This window comes from Diadema antillarum, unplaced genomic scaffold (assembly GCF_040938485.1).
Source record: "Diadema antillarum isolate AM-2024a unplaced genomic scaffold, OU_Dant_1.0 seq00000160_RagTag, whole genome shotgun sequence".
Classification (NCBI taxonomy): Eukaryota; Metazoa; Echinodermata; class Echinoidea; order Diadematoida; family Diadematidae; genus Diadema; species Diadema antillarum.
In genome coordinates this window covers 795755-814452 of record NW_027271231.1, presented here as the reverse complement: position 1 = coordinate 814452, position 18698 = coordinate 795755, and the positions used below count along the sequence as shown (strand labels likewise).

Here is an 18698-nt window from a genome sequence, read left to right as displayed (position 1 = left end):
GAGGGGAGACTAACGGATCACCTGCGGCGTCTGTCTGTCGTCCGTCCGTCCGTCCGTCCGTCCGTCGTCCGTCGTCCGTCCGTCCATAACGCTACAAAAACTTGAATAACTCTCTACTGAGGACTTCAATTTCAATCAAACTTGGAGGGAAGAGTGGTTATACAAAGTTACACATTATAACAAACATGAAGGTCACCTCAAAGTCAAAGGTCACAGGCAGGGGTCAATGAACTTTAGGGCCCAATGTTAAGTTTTTACGGCGCGTTTTGATAATGGCTCATAGCTTTTGATGTATACAAAATTTTGTATGTCCGTTTGTGACCAAACTTGGATGGTAGATGTCCCCTTGGGAGTTGAAGGTCACAGACAGGGGTCAACAAACTTTTAGGGCCCAATGTTAAATCTTTACAGCGCGTTTCGATTATAGCTCAAAACTTTTGTCCATATGTCTGTTTGTGACCAAACTTGGATGGTAGATGTCCCTTGGGGAGTTGAATGTCATCACAAGGTTAAAGGTTATAGACAGGGGTCAACAAACTTTTAAGGCCCAATGTTAAGTTTTTACGGCGCCTTTCGATTATAGCTCATAACTTTTGATCCCTAAGTCCGTTTGTGACCAAACTTGGATGGAAGATGTCCCTTGGGGAGTTGAAGTTCATCACAAGGTCAAAGGTTACAGAAAGGTTTCAACAAACTTTTAGGGCCCAATGTTAAGTTTTTACAGCGTGTTTCGATTATGGCACATAACTTTTGATCCCAATGTCTGTTTGTGGCCAAACTTGGCTGATAAATGTCCCTTTGGGAGTTGAAGGTCACCATAAGGTCAAAGGTCATAGGCGGGGTAAATGAACTTCTAGGAGTTAGAAAAAACATTAATTTTTTCTACGCGAATGGGCGAGACACATTTTGGCACTTACCTTGTTCCACTAATAGATTATATTCATTTCTGGTCAGTTTCCTTCTGTTTGCATTTGTTATGTACTCAAAAAGCTGCATCACTGTGGTGATCCTTCTCATTCATCCCCAAGTTGAATTATCCTTCGGGTTTATGTCATGTTTTAAAAGTGTGTGCATGTGTGTCATGCACATACACATTGCTATAGCTTCTGACCATCCCAGCATTGAGAATTAGAGGTTTCTAGGACGAACACTGGTACTAGGGCTTTCTACACGTATAGCTCAGTTGTTAGAGCACCGGGCTAGCTCTGAAGGTCTTGGGTTTGAATCCTGATGGAAACCCATTTTCTTTGCTCATTTTTTCACTAATTTAGATATATATTTTTTTGTCAGATATCGGAAAACAATGGAACGTTTGTATCAAATTTGTCTTGTTGAGATTCAATAGATTTATGGTAAAAATATGGTCAGCGATCTTTAATTAATATTGTAGCAATGATAGAATCTTCAGGAGTATCAACCATAGCTTTAATAAGATTCATTGCGGGACAGTGCATCACATGGTCTACCAGGTATGTTGAGCATAGCCTTTCCCCTTATCATAAATTATGAGCTGCTATTTACCACATTTCTGTGCATTGATCCCTGCTATAAGCTTTTGATATATTAAAACAAATTTACCATCCCAAAAAAAAATGTGAAAATTTGTTTTCAATGGGTGCATGAAAGTGCACATTACACAAGCAGTGTGAGCCTGTTCGATGTGAGGGCCTGTGTTTAACTTCATGATGTGTTCATAAAATACAAAATTTTGCATTTACACATTTGGGCAATTCCACGGTAACTAGGACACAGGTGCCAAAAATTCAAAATGATATTTGTTTCAAACACCATACATTTTCAGACAGTACTTGAGTTGAAGTTTTAAAAATCATTATGTTTTTCAATAAAAGCGGCCATTTTGATTTTCAAAATGGCTGCCAAAATATGCCTATAACTCAATGGTGAAAAGAGTGTATTGTTGCATAACTTACTCTCTGTATATCCACTTTATTAGTACTCTAAACAACAATCTTTCATATATATGCAGTTACCAGAGAAGTCTTTTACCACACGATAGAAAAAAAAGCTGGTAGCTTTAAAGAATTTGATAAAAACTGTTAATTACTTTGATAATGATGGATGTAACATCAGTTACCAAAAACAACTGGAATTTTTAAGTTTATTCATCAAAGGAAGTGAGCTGTATGATGTAACTTGGGATTTCTAATGTATGCCCATATGCCTTTATTTTAATACCAGAAATAAGGATACTTGGCATACTGGAGAGTCAAAATGAACACTACAAAATGTGTAACGTCAGTTACCGAAACGTCATACACGAGTATGTAACGTCAGTTACCATGAGAGTAATTATAACTGAGGCAAAATTTTTGACTTTTGGCCATTTCAATACATCTGGGAAGTCAACTTACAACAAAGAGCAGCAATCCCTTTCATAGGAAATGATGTCAATACCATGGTATGTCCATGGATATTTTTTTTTTCATTTTATTTTTAAATTCATTTATTCATTCATTTACCATGATTATCTTTTTCTCTTTTTTTTTGGAGGGGGGGGGGGGCTTGAGCTTTCGATTTTTGATTCAGCACAAGTTTAAGGTTAAATCATCTGGAAGTTTAGTTTGCCACATGCAGTATATATGCACTCAAATAAGTACATTCCCAGTCCTACAAGATGATAAAGCTACCAAAGTTTGTAGGCCTAATCAGTGACATGATTGCATGTTAACCACATTTTCTACACACACAAAAAAACCAAACAAACTTCTGCACAGCTGTATACCAACAGTTTAACAATCTTCACCAATGTTTGCTTTTGCTGGCATTTTTCTCTTTTTTTTCAGGAAGCTTAGTCAAGTTTCTACCTCAAGGCAAATGCACAAACAGATATTTCTTCTCTTGCACTTAAATGTGTGGTGTAGTTAACATGGCTCATCTTGTGTACGTAAGGCATGTACTCATTATTGTTTGAAACTTAACACTGATGTTGCTCAAAGTGAGAGAGGATTCTATAGGGTTTAAAAAAAAATTGTTCATACAGTGTGTATTTGTTGATTACTTTATTCTATTCATGCAGGGACATTTTGTAATACAACACATGATAATTATGAACAGGAAGAGTTTTTTATATTGATTTTAGTATTCTTTCGTTGCAAAGTCCGATTTCTTGGTATCTCGAATGGATTTGCAAGCCGTGATATATCAGTGAAAAGGAAAAGAAAAACAGTTAAATTACTTCAAGCTAGGAATAAAACAATAATGCTCTTTTGACCAAAAAAGCATTTATTTTTCTTCTTCACAGAGAAATATTAAAAGTGCTACACTTTTCATTTAAATCAATTGATGATGGAGATCATCAGGAGTAAAATAAAGAAAAGAAGGAGAAATATATCACAATAGATTTCATACATATTTATGCATATTTATGAGTTGATACATGTTTTTTTCCCCATGACCTGGAAGATATTTTGATATTTTTTTCAAGCACAAAAATATCCATGTTTTGTGTAGTACTACAAGGTATTATGGGTGGAGCACTCTATGTAGATAAAAACTTTCCTGTTCATTAAAAAACAAACAAACAAACAAACAAACAAAAAAGCCCTTAGCCATGTCAATATATTCATACTTGGAACTGCTTAATCTATTAATGGCTCTGTGCAATCATAAATGTTGAATGAAAATTAAATCTTCAGACAAATGTCAAGAAATATCCTCGTGTGCATTTACATTATTTTTGCCCAACTGTGCTATGGCATGGGGGGGGGGGGGGTGCCCCCTAAGGGCCCACCCAATATTATTTGTGTCTTTAGATTTTGTTTTAATTTGTTGCTGTAGTTGCCTGGGATTGTCACTGGTACATTGCAGCAGTATAATAACCTGTTAAATAAATTAGTTCTCTGTAAACCCCACAGCAAAGTATGTGTAACGTCAGTTACGTAACGTCAGTTACTGACATGTTTACCTTTAAGTTTTCATAGAACACAAAGAAAATGGACTACTGTTTCATTTCATTGTGTATTTATGACTGATGAACCAAGGTATGACTCCATATCAACCAAATCATTCTGAATGGTCAGAATTATGAAATATCACATAGCTATTCCCAATCATGATTTTGCATGTGTAAACCCTATGGCAAATGTAAGCGTAACGTCAGTTACGTAACGTCAGTTACCGTCATGCCTTCACTGAAATTGGCATGGTGGTAAAAGGAGACAACTAAAGTGCACATTATTTTGCACACCTGTTCCTAAGAACCTAGGTGTATTGCCATATTAAACACATAAAGGCTAAATGTCAGGGACATGAGATATTTCCATTTACATCTACACCATAATTTCCCATGTCCTTTTTCCGTAACGTCAGTTACCGACACATTTTCACTTGCTATGTGATAAGAAATGCAGTTTGAGAGAAAAACTTTCCACCTATTTCTTCATTCTCATGAACTTATTCATCAATGCTAATTGCAAGCCCAAGGTGCTTTCATTCACAAAACTACAAGGTAAACAATTTCATGAAAATCCTTACGTGTAACATCAGTTACCGTGGAATTGCCCATTTACAGAATAATATATCACCCTAAATGTTTTGAAATGAAAACTGGCTATTGTAGAAGCATAATGAGCCTACATATAATATATATCATGCTGCATTAGTCAAGTTTACTTTAAATGTTGTTTTTTTTTTCTTTTGCCTTCATGGAGAAATCTCTGAGAATAGAAAAATTTGAACTGCGTGCAAGCGCATCACTCATCACCTCATAGAGACGGTGGAAAGTCGTATGAGATGCAAATGCACACCTGATGGTTGCGACTGATCCGTACAAGAAAACTGAATGCATACCGCCGCGCTGGATGTAATACATGTACCTGTAATCTTTAGCACTTTTCATCGAGTTGAAAGGGATCTACTACTGCCTGCTCGGCAGTATGCGATTACATGACCAGACATGAACTTCTTTGTTTTTCCTTCCTCTTCCTCCTCACCTCTTCGCCCCTCCCCCCACTTTGTCAGTCTCCAGCTTGTGTATCTGTGATTTTGCAACATGGAATGACCGATGATGCAATTATGTGGTGTCTTTCAATGCTTCGGAATTCAGAAGCTTCAATATCTCTGCAAAAATGGGGCCCGTTGCACAAAAGTTACAATTATGGTAATTTTGCCATCCAGTGGTAACTACCACATGTGGCAGCAGTACTCAACGCCAATCAAAGTCAAGAATTCCATGGAAGTTACCGTTGAATGGCAAAGTTACCACATGGAGCTACAAACATAGCTCCATGGTTACCATAAAAGTAACTTTTATGCAATGGGCCCTTGGTGTACATGTATTTTTTTTGTTTATTTAACCTGTTAGAGGACAGGCTGATTTTGCTACAACATGCATTTTCCATAGACACCTGCCTGAGTATTCTCAGGACTCGTCTTCACCTTGTTAGTGACTGATGAAGACAGTACAACTGGACAGAAGCAGAATGTCATGTTATAATGGTTGACAACCAGATTGTTGCATTTGAAATGTCAGTGTCCACTTCAGATACGTGTATGTATGCTTTGTTTCTTATGAGTTAATAAATATAGAGTATTAATGATCGTTGTAAATTTCATTCATGCTCAGGTATCTCTTTTAATTTAGGGCATATATGAAGACACATAAATATGTGACACAACTGCAAAATTTGACCTTGGTGGAAAATGAGCTTCTTAAATAGTCATTACATATACCGTATGCGTGTGTACATGACGGAGGGCGCATTTGCAAGTGGCAACGGTTTCCTTTTTTTTATGGTCATTAAATATGCATTTGTGAAAGTATAATCTCCTCAAGACACATCAGCCAATTTTCAGCAACTGTTTGACTTTGGTCAAGGGAAGACATAAAAGTGGGGGGGGGGGGGGGAGGGGAGGGGAGGCTAACCACAGGAACGCATCCGTGTCATCCCAGGCACTCAGGTATCACCCAGGATTTTGGTATGTTAATTGTTGCGCATGCATGACACTCTAGGACGGTGCATCTCTTGCGGAGCCTTGTTTTTTTTTTTTCCCCCTCCCGTCTCTCTCTCATTCTTGTTCTCGCTCTGTCATATTTCCACCATTGGAATTGGAAGCAGTGAGGTGTTACTAGGTCAGGCAAGCCGGGGGCAAAAAAACCTGTGTGAAAGTTTGGGGTGTTGCAATGGATAACCTTTGTGAAGTCGGTCATGTGCATTTGAATCTGAGTATAAGAATGAGAGTGTTTTGCTAGAGAGAAAGATAGAGGGGGGGGGGGGGTATTGAGAGGAAGGGGAGAGAGAGAGAGGGAGAGGGGGAGGAGGACGGAGGGGGAAGAGAAAGCCTGTTGAGTAGCAGTGTCGGCTGACCTATTGCCTCTAGGAACTGGGTGTTCCGTCTATTAAGTATGAAAACTGCAGTACTGCAGAATTTAAGGGTTAAAGGGAATTTGCGTCAAAGTCTGGCCTGATGAAGAGACAGGTAATGGGATGTTTGTATCATGCCTTCCAGTTTTAAGCCAGTATTCTGAGTGTCATAAATTGTATATTTTTCAGCCAAATAAGGGGAAGAAACACATTTTGTATGATACCAAATGTCAGTGGGCAAAATGTTTGTGTTTTGCATTTTGATAGACATTAGAGGGTAATCTAAAAAACAAAAAACAAAAAAACCCCAACATATCATGGTACTAAATTAGTTTGAAATACAACTGGAGAATCATTTTAAGAAGTCAATTCTAGATTTAATACATGTATAGTACAAAAATGTAGGTAACAATGAAAATTGATCGTAAGAAATTTTCATGCTAGCCTAGCTTTATGTCAGATGCACGTGGTTTTGACAAACAAACAAGTTCATATGTCATTGATTCCTTGCTGACTGGGAATTTATTCACCGTGGATAACTACATGAGAGGATTCATGTTGCACAAACATTTTTTTTTTCGACCATGGGAGCAGTGACTGAATTGAAATGTTGTGATTACTGTCAGACTTTTAGTTTTCTCTTTGACTGTTTGCTATCAGACCCAACACACAATATTTTAGAAACATTCATTCATAGTTAATGCACAGTTTTGATCAACTTGAGCTAAGATTTTAGTCAGAATGGATTTTGCAGAAAGTTTGTCAAGGTCTACAAATTTCATAGAATATTTCATGTACAAAATTGTACATCATTCATTCGAGTGATTTTTCCTTCTTTCAAACTTTTGGTGTGTACTATTCATCTAAAATCTCTTGTATCTATAATAGAAGGAAATGCTCCTTTAGTCATAAAAAATGTAGTGGTAGTAGTTAACAATCGATACTTCTCATAAAACTAACGACCTGTAAAAAAGTTTCTATTCCAGTGAGATTTGTTATTTGCTTTAATATTTTATGTGTGTTTGTGAGACACATGGAAGCTGCATCTCAGGAAATTGTTAAGAGTGGCAGTGTAATGATTTACCATGTATTTTCTCTGAGATTCAGTGAATGTTAACTTGAATTGTCAAAGTTTTTCAACTTATTATTCCCCCCTCAAATTAAATGGTCATAACTGCAAAGTTGACAATCTTGCTTAATAGAAATGCCGATGTACAAGCATTTTTCTTTTAAAATCAAATGGTCATAAATGCAAATGTGTGAATCTAATGGGAGGCTTTGCGATAAGAGGGTTGCTGCCTTTAAGAGATTTTAGCAAATCTTTGGGGTGCGGGATAGCTGTGAGGTAAACCGATTAATTCATCACATCAAGGAATTGATAGGGGTAAGCTGCTCAGAAAGAAAATGCCATCGCCGATTCAGCTTTGACATTTGCTTCGCCTCCAGGCATGTTACCATGGCTGACACACACACACTCAAACAGATCATAGAATATATGTCATAACAGCGAAGTTAATAATTCAGTGGGTAATATTCCCCCTTTGCCTATGGCATTTTTGTCATCTTGCGATAAACACATTTGCATGATATTGTCTATCCCCCGTGCATTCCCGGAGCTGACGCAGTCTGTGTCCATCAACGAGGGGTTCCTCGCAAAGTTCTGAAGTTTTTGTTAACATTTAGTTTGCAATCTTCTGCCAATCAGCTGCTGTGATCAGAGAATTTTTAGGAAAGATGTCTTAATATTTTGTAACCCCCTAGTGAAATAGTAAATTGTCGTGGTCTGCCCTCTCCCGGGCCATTTGAATTTTTTTTTTTTTGAATTTCATTACTGATGCATTAATACCATTTTTTTTCTTCCTATCTTTATTTTGTAATATAAGAGTGTGAGATGGATGTGATTTACTCCAGTCATCGCCTACTTGTTATTTTCTCTTTTATGTGTGTGTGTGTTTGAAACTTTTCACTTTCACAGTTAGTGATGAAATCGTGATGGCATCGTAGCTTAAAGGGACTGTGCAATGCAAATGCATGGTAAAACTTGTATTGTATTCATAATACCCTGATCATGACTTATGTGGGCAAAGGAATATCTAAATATGAGCCATATATTTCATAATAATTTCTCTCCTATTTTCTTCAGATTACTGGGCCATGCACACACACATACATGTACACACACACACACACACACACTCACACTCACACACACTCACACCCGCACACACACAAAGAAAAACCTTGTGAACTATTAAAGCAGTGCTACAACTGTTCTCAACCGGAGTACTTTGCCATTACAAATATTTGTTGACAGAACCTTCCATCCATCATTACAAAGAAAATATGGTTCAAACTTTGACTGAGAGAGATATTTTAGGTCGTCCGAGCAGATTTTCAAAACTATTGTGTGTCATCTGATGTTGTTATATCTTTCTGTGCAGACATCCAGTGTATGAGTAGACCAAAATATGATGTCATTCTTTATTGGAATGAAATTACAATTGATTATTCAGGACATATTGACTTCTCACTGAAATAAATTCTTCCAGCACTGCTTGTACAACTGCGAGCATTCTGCATACAAATAATTTGAAAAAAAGTTAGACAGAGAAAAAAAGAATGTACGGGGAAATAGAAAGATAGTCTCAACATACCAGTACATCAAATGTTGATCATATTCTGCAGTTCAAAAGGACAGGGCCGACACGTATCCAAACTGGGACATGAATTATTAATCAAGAAATCATTTGGTCATGATGGAAAATTTATTGGACTAGATAGCTTTTGAAGGAGTAGTGATGAATTATGTGTGAGTAATCCCCTGCAAACAAAAGCTACACTTTAAAGTGGCCTTTTCGTTTGATCTAACCCCCACTTAATGTATCATTTCACGAGAAATTGAAGATCGATAAGAGTCACAATGTGGTATTTAAATGTCACTAACAATAGCAAAATCTAGCCGCCATCATTCAATTGACCTTGTAGTGTGGTACATCAATATCTCAGGCATTTTCACCTCTGACATTTCTATCTCTGCTAGTTTTTAACTCGTGACCAATTTATTATCACTTACTTCACTCCTCCTGCAACATGGCAATGATATCTAAGTGAGATGAAGTTTACCTGGATGTTGCACTTTGGCAGCCCCTCATCAGGCTGTTGTTATTGATATAACAGGGATTTAAAGGTCATGTCATGTGAAGTCATGTGTGAACAATGATATAAAGAAAATATAAAGGGTATTCCTCAAAAATTCACTTTTCCAGCATAATGAAAGAGCACTTGACTATTAAACCGCTTTCAGAAAGCAGGGGAATAATTGCTACATGTATCCTTAACATATGTCAGTATCAAGTTGATGGGATGTGTAATTATCATGAAAAATGAATTTTTGCGGAATTCCCTTTATACTTGCTTTATATTGTTGTCCACACATGACGCCATAACCTCTAGTAGTCTCCTAATCCAGCGGTTCCAACACCAAAACTTTAAAAATTCATAACTTTGGCATTGATTGTCCGATTTTCCTCAAACTTTCACTAATGTGTTCTACTATATTGCTGCTTTCACTAAATCCACATTTCTCTTTGGGTTTTGGTTTCCTTTAAAGTGTACCATACCCAGCTGAAAATCAAATTTGTGTACAGCTACACAAAAAACAGCCATAATTCACCTGTGATAGCCCCTGAAAGTATATATTTTGATCAATCAGGGGACCGTTTCATGAAACTTTTTATCAGTGATTTATACTGACAACTGTTAAAAGCTACTGAAATCCTTGCGTCTGATTGGCTGATAGCAAATTTGTCGGTGAAAACCTCCGACGAACTCGTTGATGAAACGCCCCCCCCCCCCGATCATATTTTTGTAACAATATGGCACTTGTGCAGCTGCGTGTTGAAGCTCTGCTCTGTAAGTGCCAGAACTGATGTGTGTGTTCTAGCTATACACGTTGCAAATGATCTTGAGATTCCATGTCAATCAGTTCGCTGATTGCACACACATTGCATATCACTTTCATTCATAACATTTTTTTGGGAAAAAATATTGATAGCATGATTATTCAATGGAAATAATCGGGTGATCAGCTAGTCTATTGCTAGTCATTTTTGTTTTTGTATACTCTTCAAAATTTACCTTTAAACTCCAAGAAATAAGAATTGGAGTGACAAAAAAACCCCAAAACAAACATTTTGCAGAGTGCATGTCTCAAGTGCATATTCTTTTGCTTGTCATTGTAATTATTTTCTTGAATACAATTGTTTCTTTGCATTTTTTGTTCCTAAATACTGGTAAAGAATTGTGACTAAGAGGCAGTATACAATGTATATCTTATACATCAAATATCAAATGAAATATTTAATAAAGCAATGACACAATTACATGTTTTGTGTGGTTGCTCTTTTTTTTCTGCCCTTTTTTTTCTTTTGAAAATATTTTCATCCTGCCATTTCCAGAGAGTTCAGTTGCAAAACAAAAAACAAAAAAAAAGCGAGAGAGAAAGGGGAAAAAAAACCCAACTTGGCTGGAGACTGGATATTCATGAAATGAAAAAGGAGAGAATAAAACAAAACAACAGCAAAAAGAGACCAAGCCAAACCAAAAACAAAAGAAAACACAAACAACAAAGTTCACATAATCATTGTTGTAAAACAGGACTTTATCCCAGTGCATTTTGTAAATTAAACAGGGACTGTGTGGATTTACCCTGACATTAGATGAGATCAGTGGAGTCTTACCATCCTTTGTATGCAAGGAGACCAATTATTTCTGTGACTACGTATCAAGTGCACGCACCTGGTACAGCTCCCTAGGGATTTTCAGTGTAGAGGGCGTTGATGCCCTCTCTCCCTTCCCCTCACACTCATTTTTTTCCCTCACAGTTGTGCTCACACTGTAAGTACTGTATAAACTGTTATTTTCATGTACAGATATTTTCGCAAATGAGGAGGCCACGGACATTTTTCACGAGATGTTTTTTTCGCGAATTGACAAAGAGCAGTGGCGGATTCAGAGAGGGGCGCACCGGGCACCCCCTTTAATTTTGTAAAGAGACTTCCCCTTTACGGAATTCCTGGATCTACCCCTGAAAGAGGCTATTATAAGTGCATGATTATCCCAAGGTTATGGCAACATTTTTTTCGTGTTGTTAAATTCGCAGGCCAACGGTGATTTGCAAAATTTGTGAAAATTAAGCCCTCATGAAAATAACAGCTTATACAGTATTCATATCCCTAGTACGCCTTGTTTTTGATGTTCCCTTTGTGTTTCTTTGCATATTATACTTCATTTATCCTACAACTAATTGCACAGATGTTAAAATTGACTTTGACAAATACAGCAGATATTATGTATTTCAGATGACTTTCTTTCCTACATGTGTTACTGCTTTGTGTCACATATTTGCCAAAAAAGGCTTGTTAAGAAGCATTTGTACGCTCTACTCTTTTCTCCTCTGAAGCCATTTTGTTTGTATCCTCACACAAAGTAGTACCTCCTGCCATTGGGAAGAGAGATGAATTGTTCAGTTGAAAACAAAACAAAACAAAACAAAACAAAACAAAACAAAACAAAACAAAACAAAACAAAACCCTAAATTGCAATTGCCCTGGATGGAGACAATGGAAATTAAATTAAGAAGGGGATCAAAAACAAAAAAAACAAAAAAACACTAAAAAGCACACACACATTAAAAAAAATCCAAAGATACAACGCACAACCAACAAAACAAAACAAAAAAAAAGATCGAGAGCAATACTTTTTTGCGTGTTGTTTTAAAACGGGATTTTATCCTAGTGCATTTTGTAAATTAAACAGAGATTGTGTGGATTTACCCTGACATTAGGTGAGATCAGTGGAGTTTTACCAACCTTTGTATGCAAGGAGACCAATTATTTCTGTGATTTGGTATCAACTGGTACAGCTCCCAAGGGACTTAATCCACTTTCAGTGTGGAGAGCGCCCTCAATGTGGTCTCGGTACTGATGTCCTATCTTTCTGTTTCCTCTCTGCTCTCACTCTCTCACACATTTACTCTCTTTCTCACTGTGTGTGTGTGTGTGTGTGTGAGTCAGAGATACCAAGTCTCACGCATTCTGGGTGAGACTCAAGCATTTAGGGGCCGTCTCACGATCTCACGCATGGCACCCATTTTTCTCACACATCGAGCAAAGTCTGCAGCTTGGGCCTATAATAATGAGCATAGCTCAAAGGATTAAAATGATAGTTGTAATTGTAGGTGTATTTCCCTTTTGTCTTTCAAAATAAGTAAAAAATATTCACTTAAGTATGCACCTGATCGCACAATTAAGAGCTAAAAATTGAAGAAGCTCCCTACCGTGGGAGGGGGGAACGGAAAAACTCCTCGATCCCACACCCTCGCTCGCTTGCACATTCGCGTGCCGAGATGCCGAGTCATGAAAATCTCACTCATGAAATTTTTTTGAACTTGGCATCCCAGGTGTGTGTGACTGTCTGTCTGTTTGTCTCTCTCTATTTCTGCCTCTGTCTCTGTCTATCTCTCATGCTGTATTTGTGTCTGTCTTTCTGTCTTTATGTCTTCTGTCTGTTTGTTTATTTCTCAGTTTCTATGTTTGGTGGTGATTCATGTTAAAAAAAGCAAGTTTGGTGTGTAGGTCTTATCACTAACTTTCACACCTACTGTGTTTGCTTGAATTTCAAACACAATTGCAATATTTAAAGCATCACTAGAATCGTGTTTCGAATTAAACATTCTTGCGGTGTGAATGCAAACTGGAAGCACGGAAGGTGATTTGAAATGTAATTCCAATCGTGTTTCTAACAACAGTCTGGAGGTGTTTTCCAATCACATTTCACCAGAATTTAACTGTGTGAACGGAATTGAACTCCAATTGTGTTTTTTGGGGGGCGGAGATTACGATGACTTTCCAACCACTCCCGCAGAAAGACAGCTCAAGAGTGATTAAAGGGAACTTGGAAGTAAGTCAAACCTCCCCTCCTCGCTCTGAAATTCAAAACCACAGAATCCGTGAAGTCCTTTTCCTCGGTCACATGAACGAATGATGATTCGAATTGTAACTGCAATCGTGCTTGTAATTCAGCATTGAAATTAAGCACTCGTGGTACATGTAAAGGCACGGTTGGAGAACCATGAGACCATGATTTCATTGCCCCATCAAATTTGCATGACTTGTGCTTGCTTTTAATTTCATTGTTGCATGATAGCATGTTCAACTTCCGTAACATTCCATAAATGTCTCGCTGTAAATCCAGGAACGCTCATGGCATTAAACTTTTGCGAATTGGAGCTGATGGCCTTTTTTGCAGCATGTTACTATTTTGAATTGCCACTTGAATTGAAAATGCATTGGGTAGACAACATTTTTTTGAGTGCATTGTACTTTTGCGAATCTTGAGTCCTCATGAAATTCACAAAAGTCTCATGCATACGAAAAATTTCTGGTTTTACACTATTCCAGTGCCAATTTTGATGAGGCTTGTACAATTAAGCCTATTATGAGTACAGTAGGAGACATTCCATAGCACCAACAGACCGAAATCTCTTCAGGCGACTCGTAGAGAATATTGGGTCTGATCCAAAAGTTCTTCACTCTGAATTACACAACAATTTGTACTACATTGAGAGGGCATGGTGCACTTTTTAAAATCCTGTTAACCCCCTCCCTCTTGTTGTTCTGTAGAAACCCTTCTCCTTTTTCCCCTTCTACAGTAGTTTCTTGGTGACTCCGTATTGATCGAGTTAAATTCTGGCCATCCCGTGCTCCCCGTGCACCCTTAACGCTTGATCAAGATACCATCATTCTCCCCCATGTCGAGGAGGAAGAATTAGATTGATCGGAACATCCTGTACAGATGTACCGCGAACACTGGAGAAAGGTTCCCACCACTCCATCAGAGTTAGGCATCAAGGAGAAAGCATTTATCAAAAAAAAAAGGAAGAAAGAAGAGGAAAACCACAGATAAAATTGAATATAAAAACAAAGCAAGACAAGACAAGACAACAACAAAACGGACTCACAAGGGACAGCAAGACATTTAACATACTTGGGGTATCCTGAAAAAAAAAGAAAGAAAAGAGGATATCTGAAGACTGTTGGGTGGTTTAGAGTGTGCCGGAGAAAATATACTTTAAAGCAAGATATAGTCGCAGAATGAAATTTTCGTGAATTGGAGCAGACGGCCTTTTTTTTCTTCATGGCATGTGATTTTCGCGAATTGCTACTTGCATTCAGAGCATATAAGTGTAGACGAGAACTTTCACGTGCATTCTAATTTTGTAAATCTTGGCTATCGCGAAATTCGTACAATTAAGATGCACGCTAATATTCCTTGTTTTACAATATGTAGCACTAGCTGTATAGGTCTTACTCCGTAAACATGAGGTATTTAACTTGCTGTTCTTGAATCGTTGCATTGTCCGCTGTACAATGACTGAATGTCATGTCTATGTGACTGAAGGCATTTGTTTCTCTTTCCCGGACTGTTCAACTGAAATGTTTGTTTGTTTGTTTTTGCTGAGTGGAAATAATGAGGTCAAGTTACATTTTATGCCTCATCTACATTGTACGCTCTGTCAAGTGTGGAACTACCCGAATGCTGAATGTTAACAACATAGATTATTATCATTTGTGTAAAGGTAAAGTCATATTAGTTCACTCCATGAAAATAACAACATCCAAACTCCCTATTTCTCTTTCTCCGAATATTCCTGCAGTCGATCCACGGACTTTGAGGTTCATCGAAACTGGTTGGCAATCACACACAGTCTTCCAGTCTCAAAGTGGTACTATGAGGTAAGAGTAATGCCTTATTTTTATGTGAGTGGCCTGTTTTGTATGTTATCGTGATTTCAGAGTAATTAATGTCATTGAATTCATTGTTATTTATAACTGCAAGAAATGTATGTTGTTAATGGAATATTCATGTCAATGATTCATACATGGAAGAAACAGTGTGGTACTTGTAGTATCCAGTACTGGATGCATAGGTACACGTCATTTTGTATGTCTCTATGTGCCCGCAACATTCAGTGGTGACAGACGATAAAATTTACACATTTCTTGTCAAGTGGCTGCAGTTTGAAAGTTGCCAATTTCCTTTTCTTTTATTGCTAACAAAATAGAGAATTGCCCTCTCCCCCTCCCCTTCCCAAAAAAAAAATAAACAAGAGAGAGAAAAAGGCCATTTAAAGTTGTGATACATACTCATTCTTTTTACTTGTAATTAAGATGATATAGTGTACATGTAGATTCTTTTGACACACATGTTAGCTGCTTGTCCGTTAATTTCTGATGGCTGTCCATTGCTGAAGTCATGGACCCCATCATCTGGTAGTGCAATTCATTTGATTGCTTTAGGAGGAACATACAGTTTCGATTACTAGGAATTGGGACAGACCTAGATTAGGAGAGAATTTCATTCATATCGTCCACATGTTTGCCCACATGCAATTCAAATCGGTGGCAATCAAGAGCTGTTGACGTTGGCGGTTTGTGTGCGCCAGACATGATCTGATAGCTTATTCATTCATAACTGTTACACCAGCCACTTCATGTAAAGCAATTGAATTGCCTTCAGGAGTCACTTTTTTTCCCGTATGTAGTTTGTGTATGTGTGTGTGTGTGTGTGTGTGTGTGCCTGTATGTTTGGCAGTGTATCTTTTGTACCCTTTAGTACAATGACCTTGTCTGTATCTGTAGCAAAATGTGCAAGTTTTGTATGTCCATACCATCAGGAGTTGGCTGTGGTGCATAATGCATATCATTGTTCACACTTTCAAACCAAAGCATGTCATTCAAATCTAAAGTATACATAACACATCCCGTATCTGCTACTTCTTTTTTTTATTATTGTCATTATGTAGTTTAAAGGGATGGTATAGTTTTGGTTGAGATGGGGCTTCAGGTTTCCAACTTTTTATCAAATTTTCATCAAATAAACTTTGAATTCCTCTTAGAATTGTATGTATGCTCCTTAATATTTCATAGGTGATTTCTACTTTTCTCGCAAAAAGTTAAAAGCTGAATCCCCATCTGAAACAAAATGATACCATCCCTTTAAAGGCCCTTTGAAAATCATGTATTGATGCTACAGAAATTAGACCTACAGTGTATTGCACATGCCCAAGGAAAAAAAAAGATAGAATACATGATTGCCACTAATACACATTCATGCTGTCGAGTAAGATTGATTTACATGTAGATAGTGGAAGCATTTTCCTTCTGAAGTTGCATTTTTTCCCTGTCTACTGTTGCTGTGTCTTCTACGTATGTACCTCCTGTTTATCCATTCTTCCTTTGTCCTTCAGTATATCCTTCCACTTGTTTGCTATTGTCACAGTATCTCAAGTCAATTAGTCATGTTTTTCCCTAAATAAATTTGTAGTTTTTGTATGTACAAGTGTAGATTATGTCAAAGAATTGCATGTGATTGTCATTCAACTGACAGATGACATAGAAGTGTGAGATATTACTTCGTCTTTTTTTTTTTCTAGAATTCAGATGTTCAGCAAATTTGCAGTAATACAATCAACAGTTTTCTTTTCCCCTCATACATTTGTAGTTTTGTCATGTAAACTATCTAAAGCACTAAGTATTTCATGTGATTATCAATTGAATCGCAGGTGGCATGAAAATGTGAGATATTACTTTTTTTTTATCACTATATTTTGAAGATTTGCAGTGATGTAATCAAAAGTCCCCCGTCTCTCACTATCCCCCTTCCCTACAGGACACGTCTGAATGGACGCTAGATTACCCACCATTCTTTGCTTGGTTCGAATGGCTCCTGTCCAAAGTGGCTGTGCACTTTGACCCCGAGATGTTGAAGGTCAGCAACCTGAACTATGCCTCGCCGGCCACCATCCTGTTCCAGAGGCTGTCCGTCATCTTCACAGACCTCGTGCTGGCCTACGCAGTCAAGGAGTACGTATGACCTGCCCAAATGTGTGACAGACAAACCTGTCTATAGCAGCCACCCAAGGGAGATGAAAAGAGTGGCTGTTACAGACAGGTGGCCACTATAGTCAGGTTCTCCAACATTTTATGTGTACCGGCGGTATTACATGCATGTATGTACTGTATTACCGTGTACATCCATTACTTGTAGGTAGTTTGTATGCACATGCTTCATGCCGTTATCGATTAGGTTATTGCACAATAGCATGCATACAGGAATCAAGCTTTTCATATTAAAGTGCATCACTATGCCTGAAAGGCAGGTGAGTGCAGAGATGGATCGCATTAAAATGTTAAAAAATGTATTACTGGTATGGCTGCAAAGCAAAAGAAAACCTCCCAAAACCCAAACAAGCTCAAATTTACCAATTCGGCTGCAGTTCTGCTCAGTATGGATCTGTTGCTGCTACATGTATATATGGGTTAAAATCTACCGCAGGATACAAAATTGGTGGGTCTTTCACATGGCTTTCCTCTTGGAGGAATTTTTCTGTAGCCGTTAAGGTGGGCTGCCAAGACAGATTTGACTGTACATGTACTTTATCAATATTCATGCATTTAGTCTTCATTAAATCCTTACTACACTTTTTTTCCCTTTTTTAAAAATACTTCAACTGTATCTGCACATCTCTAGCCATGCTTCATTAGCCTGTAAGCATGGATGTGCCGAGATAAGCTGCCATTAATAGAAATTCATTTCATACTTACTTTAAACAATATTTTTATGATATTGTGATGTTACACTACTGTATCTGTACAATGTGATGCATGAGCGACCAGTTGCCAATAAATAGTTTGGAAGTTGTGACTGTTGAAATGCATGGGAACAAACTACAAAAGGATATGAAAAACAACAACACACAAACAAACTCAAAGCAAAGAATGATCTGATCATAGCTGTTCATATTTATTCTTCCCACTCCTTTCAAATGAAGAAATGCATGGTTTGCTTGAGGTGAAAGGGATGAAGGGTCAAAGGTCAAGTCCAAAAGTCATCAAAATTTAGCTAAAAATGTCTTATTCTGGCCATAACTTTCACAAGATCAAGATAAGTCCAGTAAATGATGTTACTGGTATCTGGTGTCATTTTTCAAGGATAAGAGTGAATCTTCCCATGGAAGACCAGCTTGTGCACCTGAATATGGGCTATCCAGCCATCTCTTCAGATGGAAAATGAAACAAATAAAAACAGCAATAACAATGACAACAACATTGTGTAACATTTCAACAATTGCTGTTCAAGCTGCCCACCAAGCTGACCAGGATTGTGCTGTTTGATATCTGTTTAAAACTTTGCTTGTTTTATGCACCTCAGGATCACTCTCTGTAAAACTCTGATTCAGTCATTAGGTGTGGCCAGACTGGCAGAGAATCAAGAAGTTTAAGGTCACATAGTCTTTGCAATCTTTATGTCATC

The 18698-nt window shown here is 37.7% G+C and overlaps 1 protein-coding gene across 1 annotated transcript in view; it reads left to right on the top strand.

Annotated features, from left to right (window-relative positions):
- Positions 1-18698, top strand: part of LOC139727903 (dolichyl pyrophosphate Glc1Man9GlcNAc2 alpha-1,3-glucosyltransferase-like) — an 82386-nt gene that overhangs the window by 20918 nt on the left and 42770 nt on the right. Inside the window, exons 2-3 of the mRNA XM_071638874.1 lie at positions 15040-15118; positions 17055-17248. Of these exons, the coding sequence (XP_071494975.1) occupies positions 15040-15118; positions 17055-17248 (273 nt within the window). The remainder of the gene's footprint in view (positions 1-15039; positions 15119-17054; positions 17249-18698) is intronic.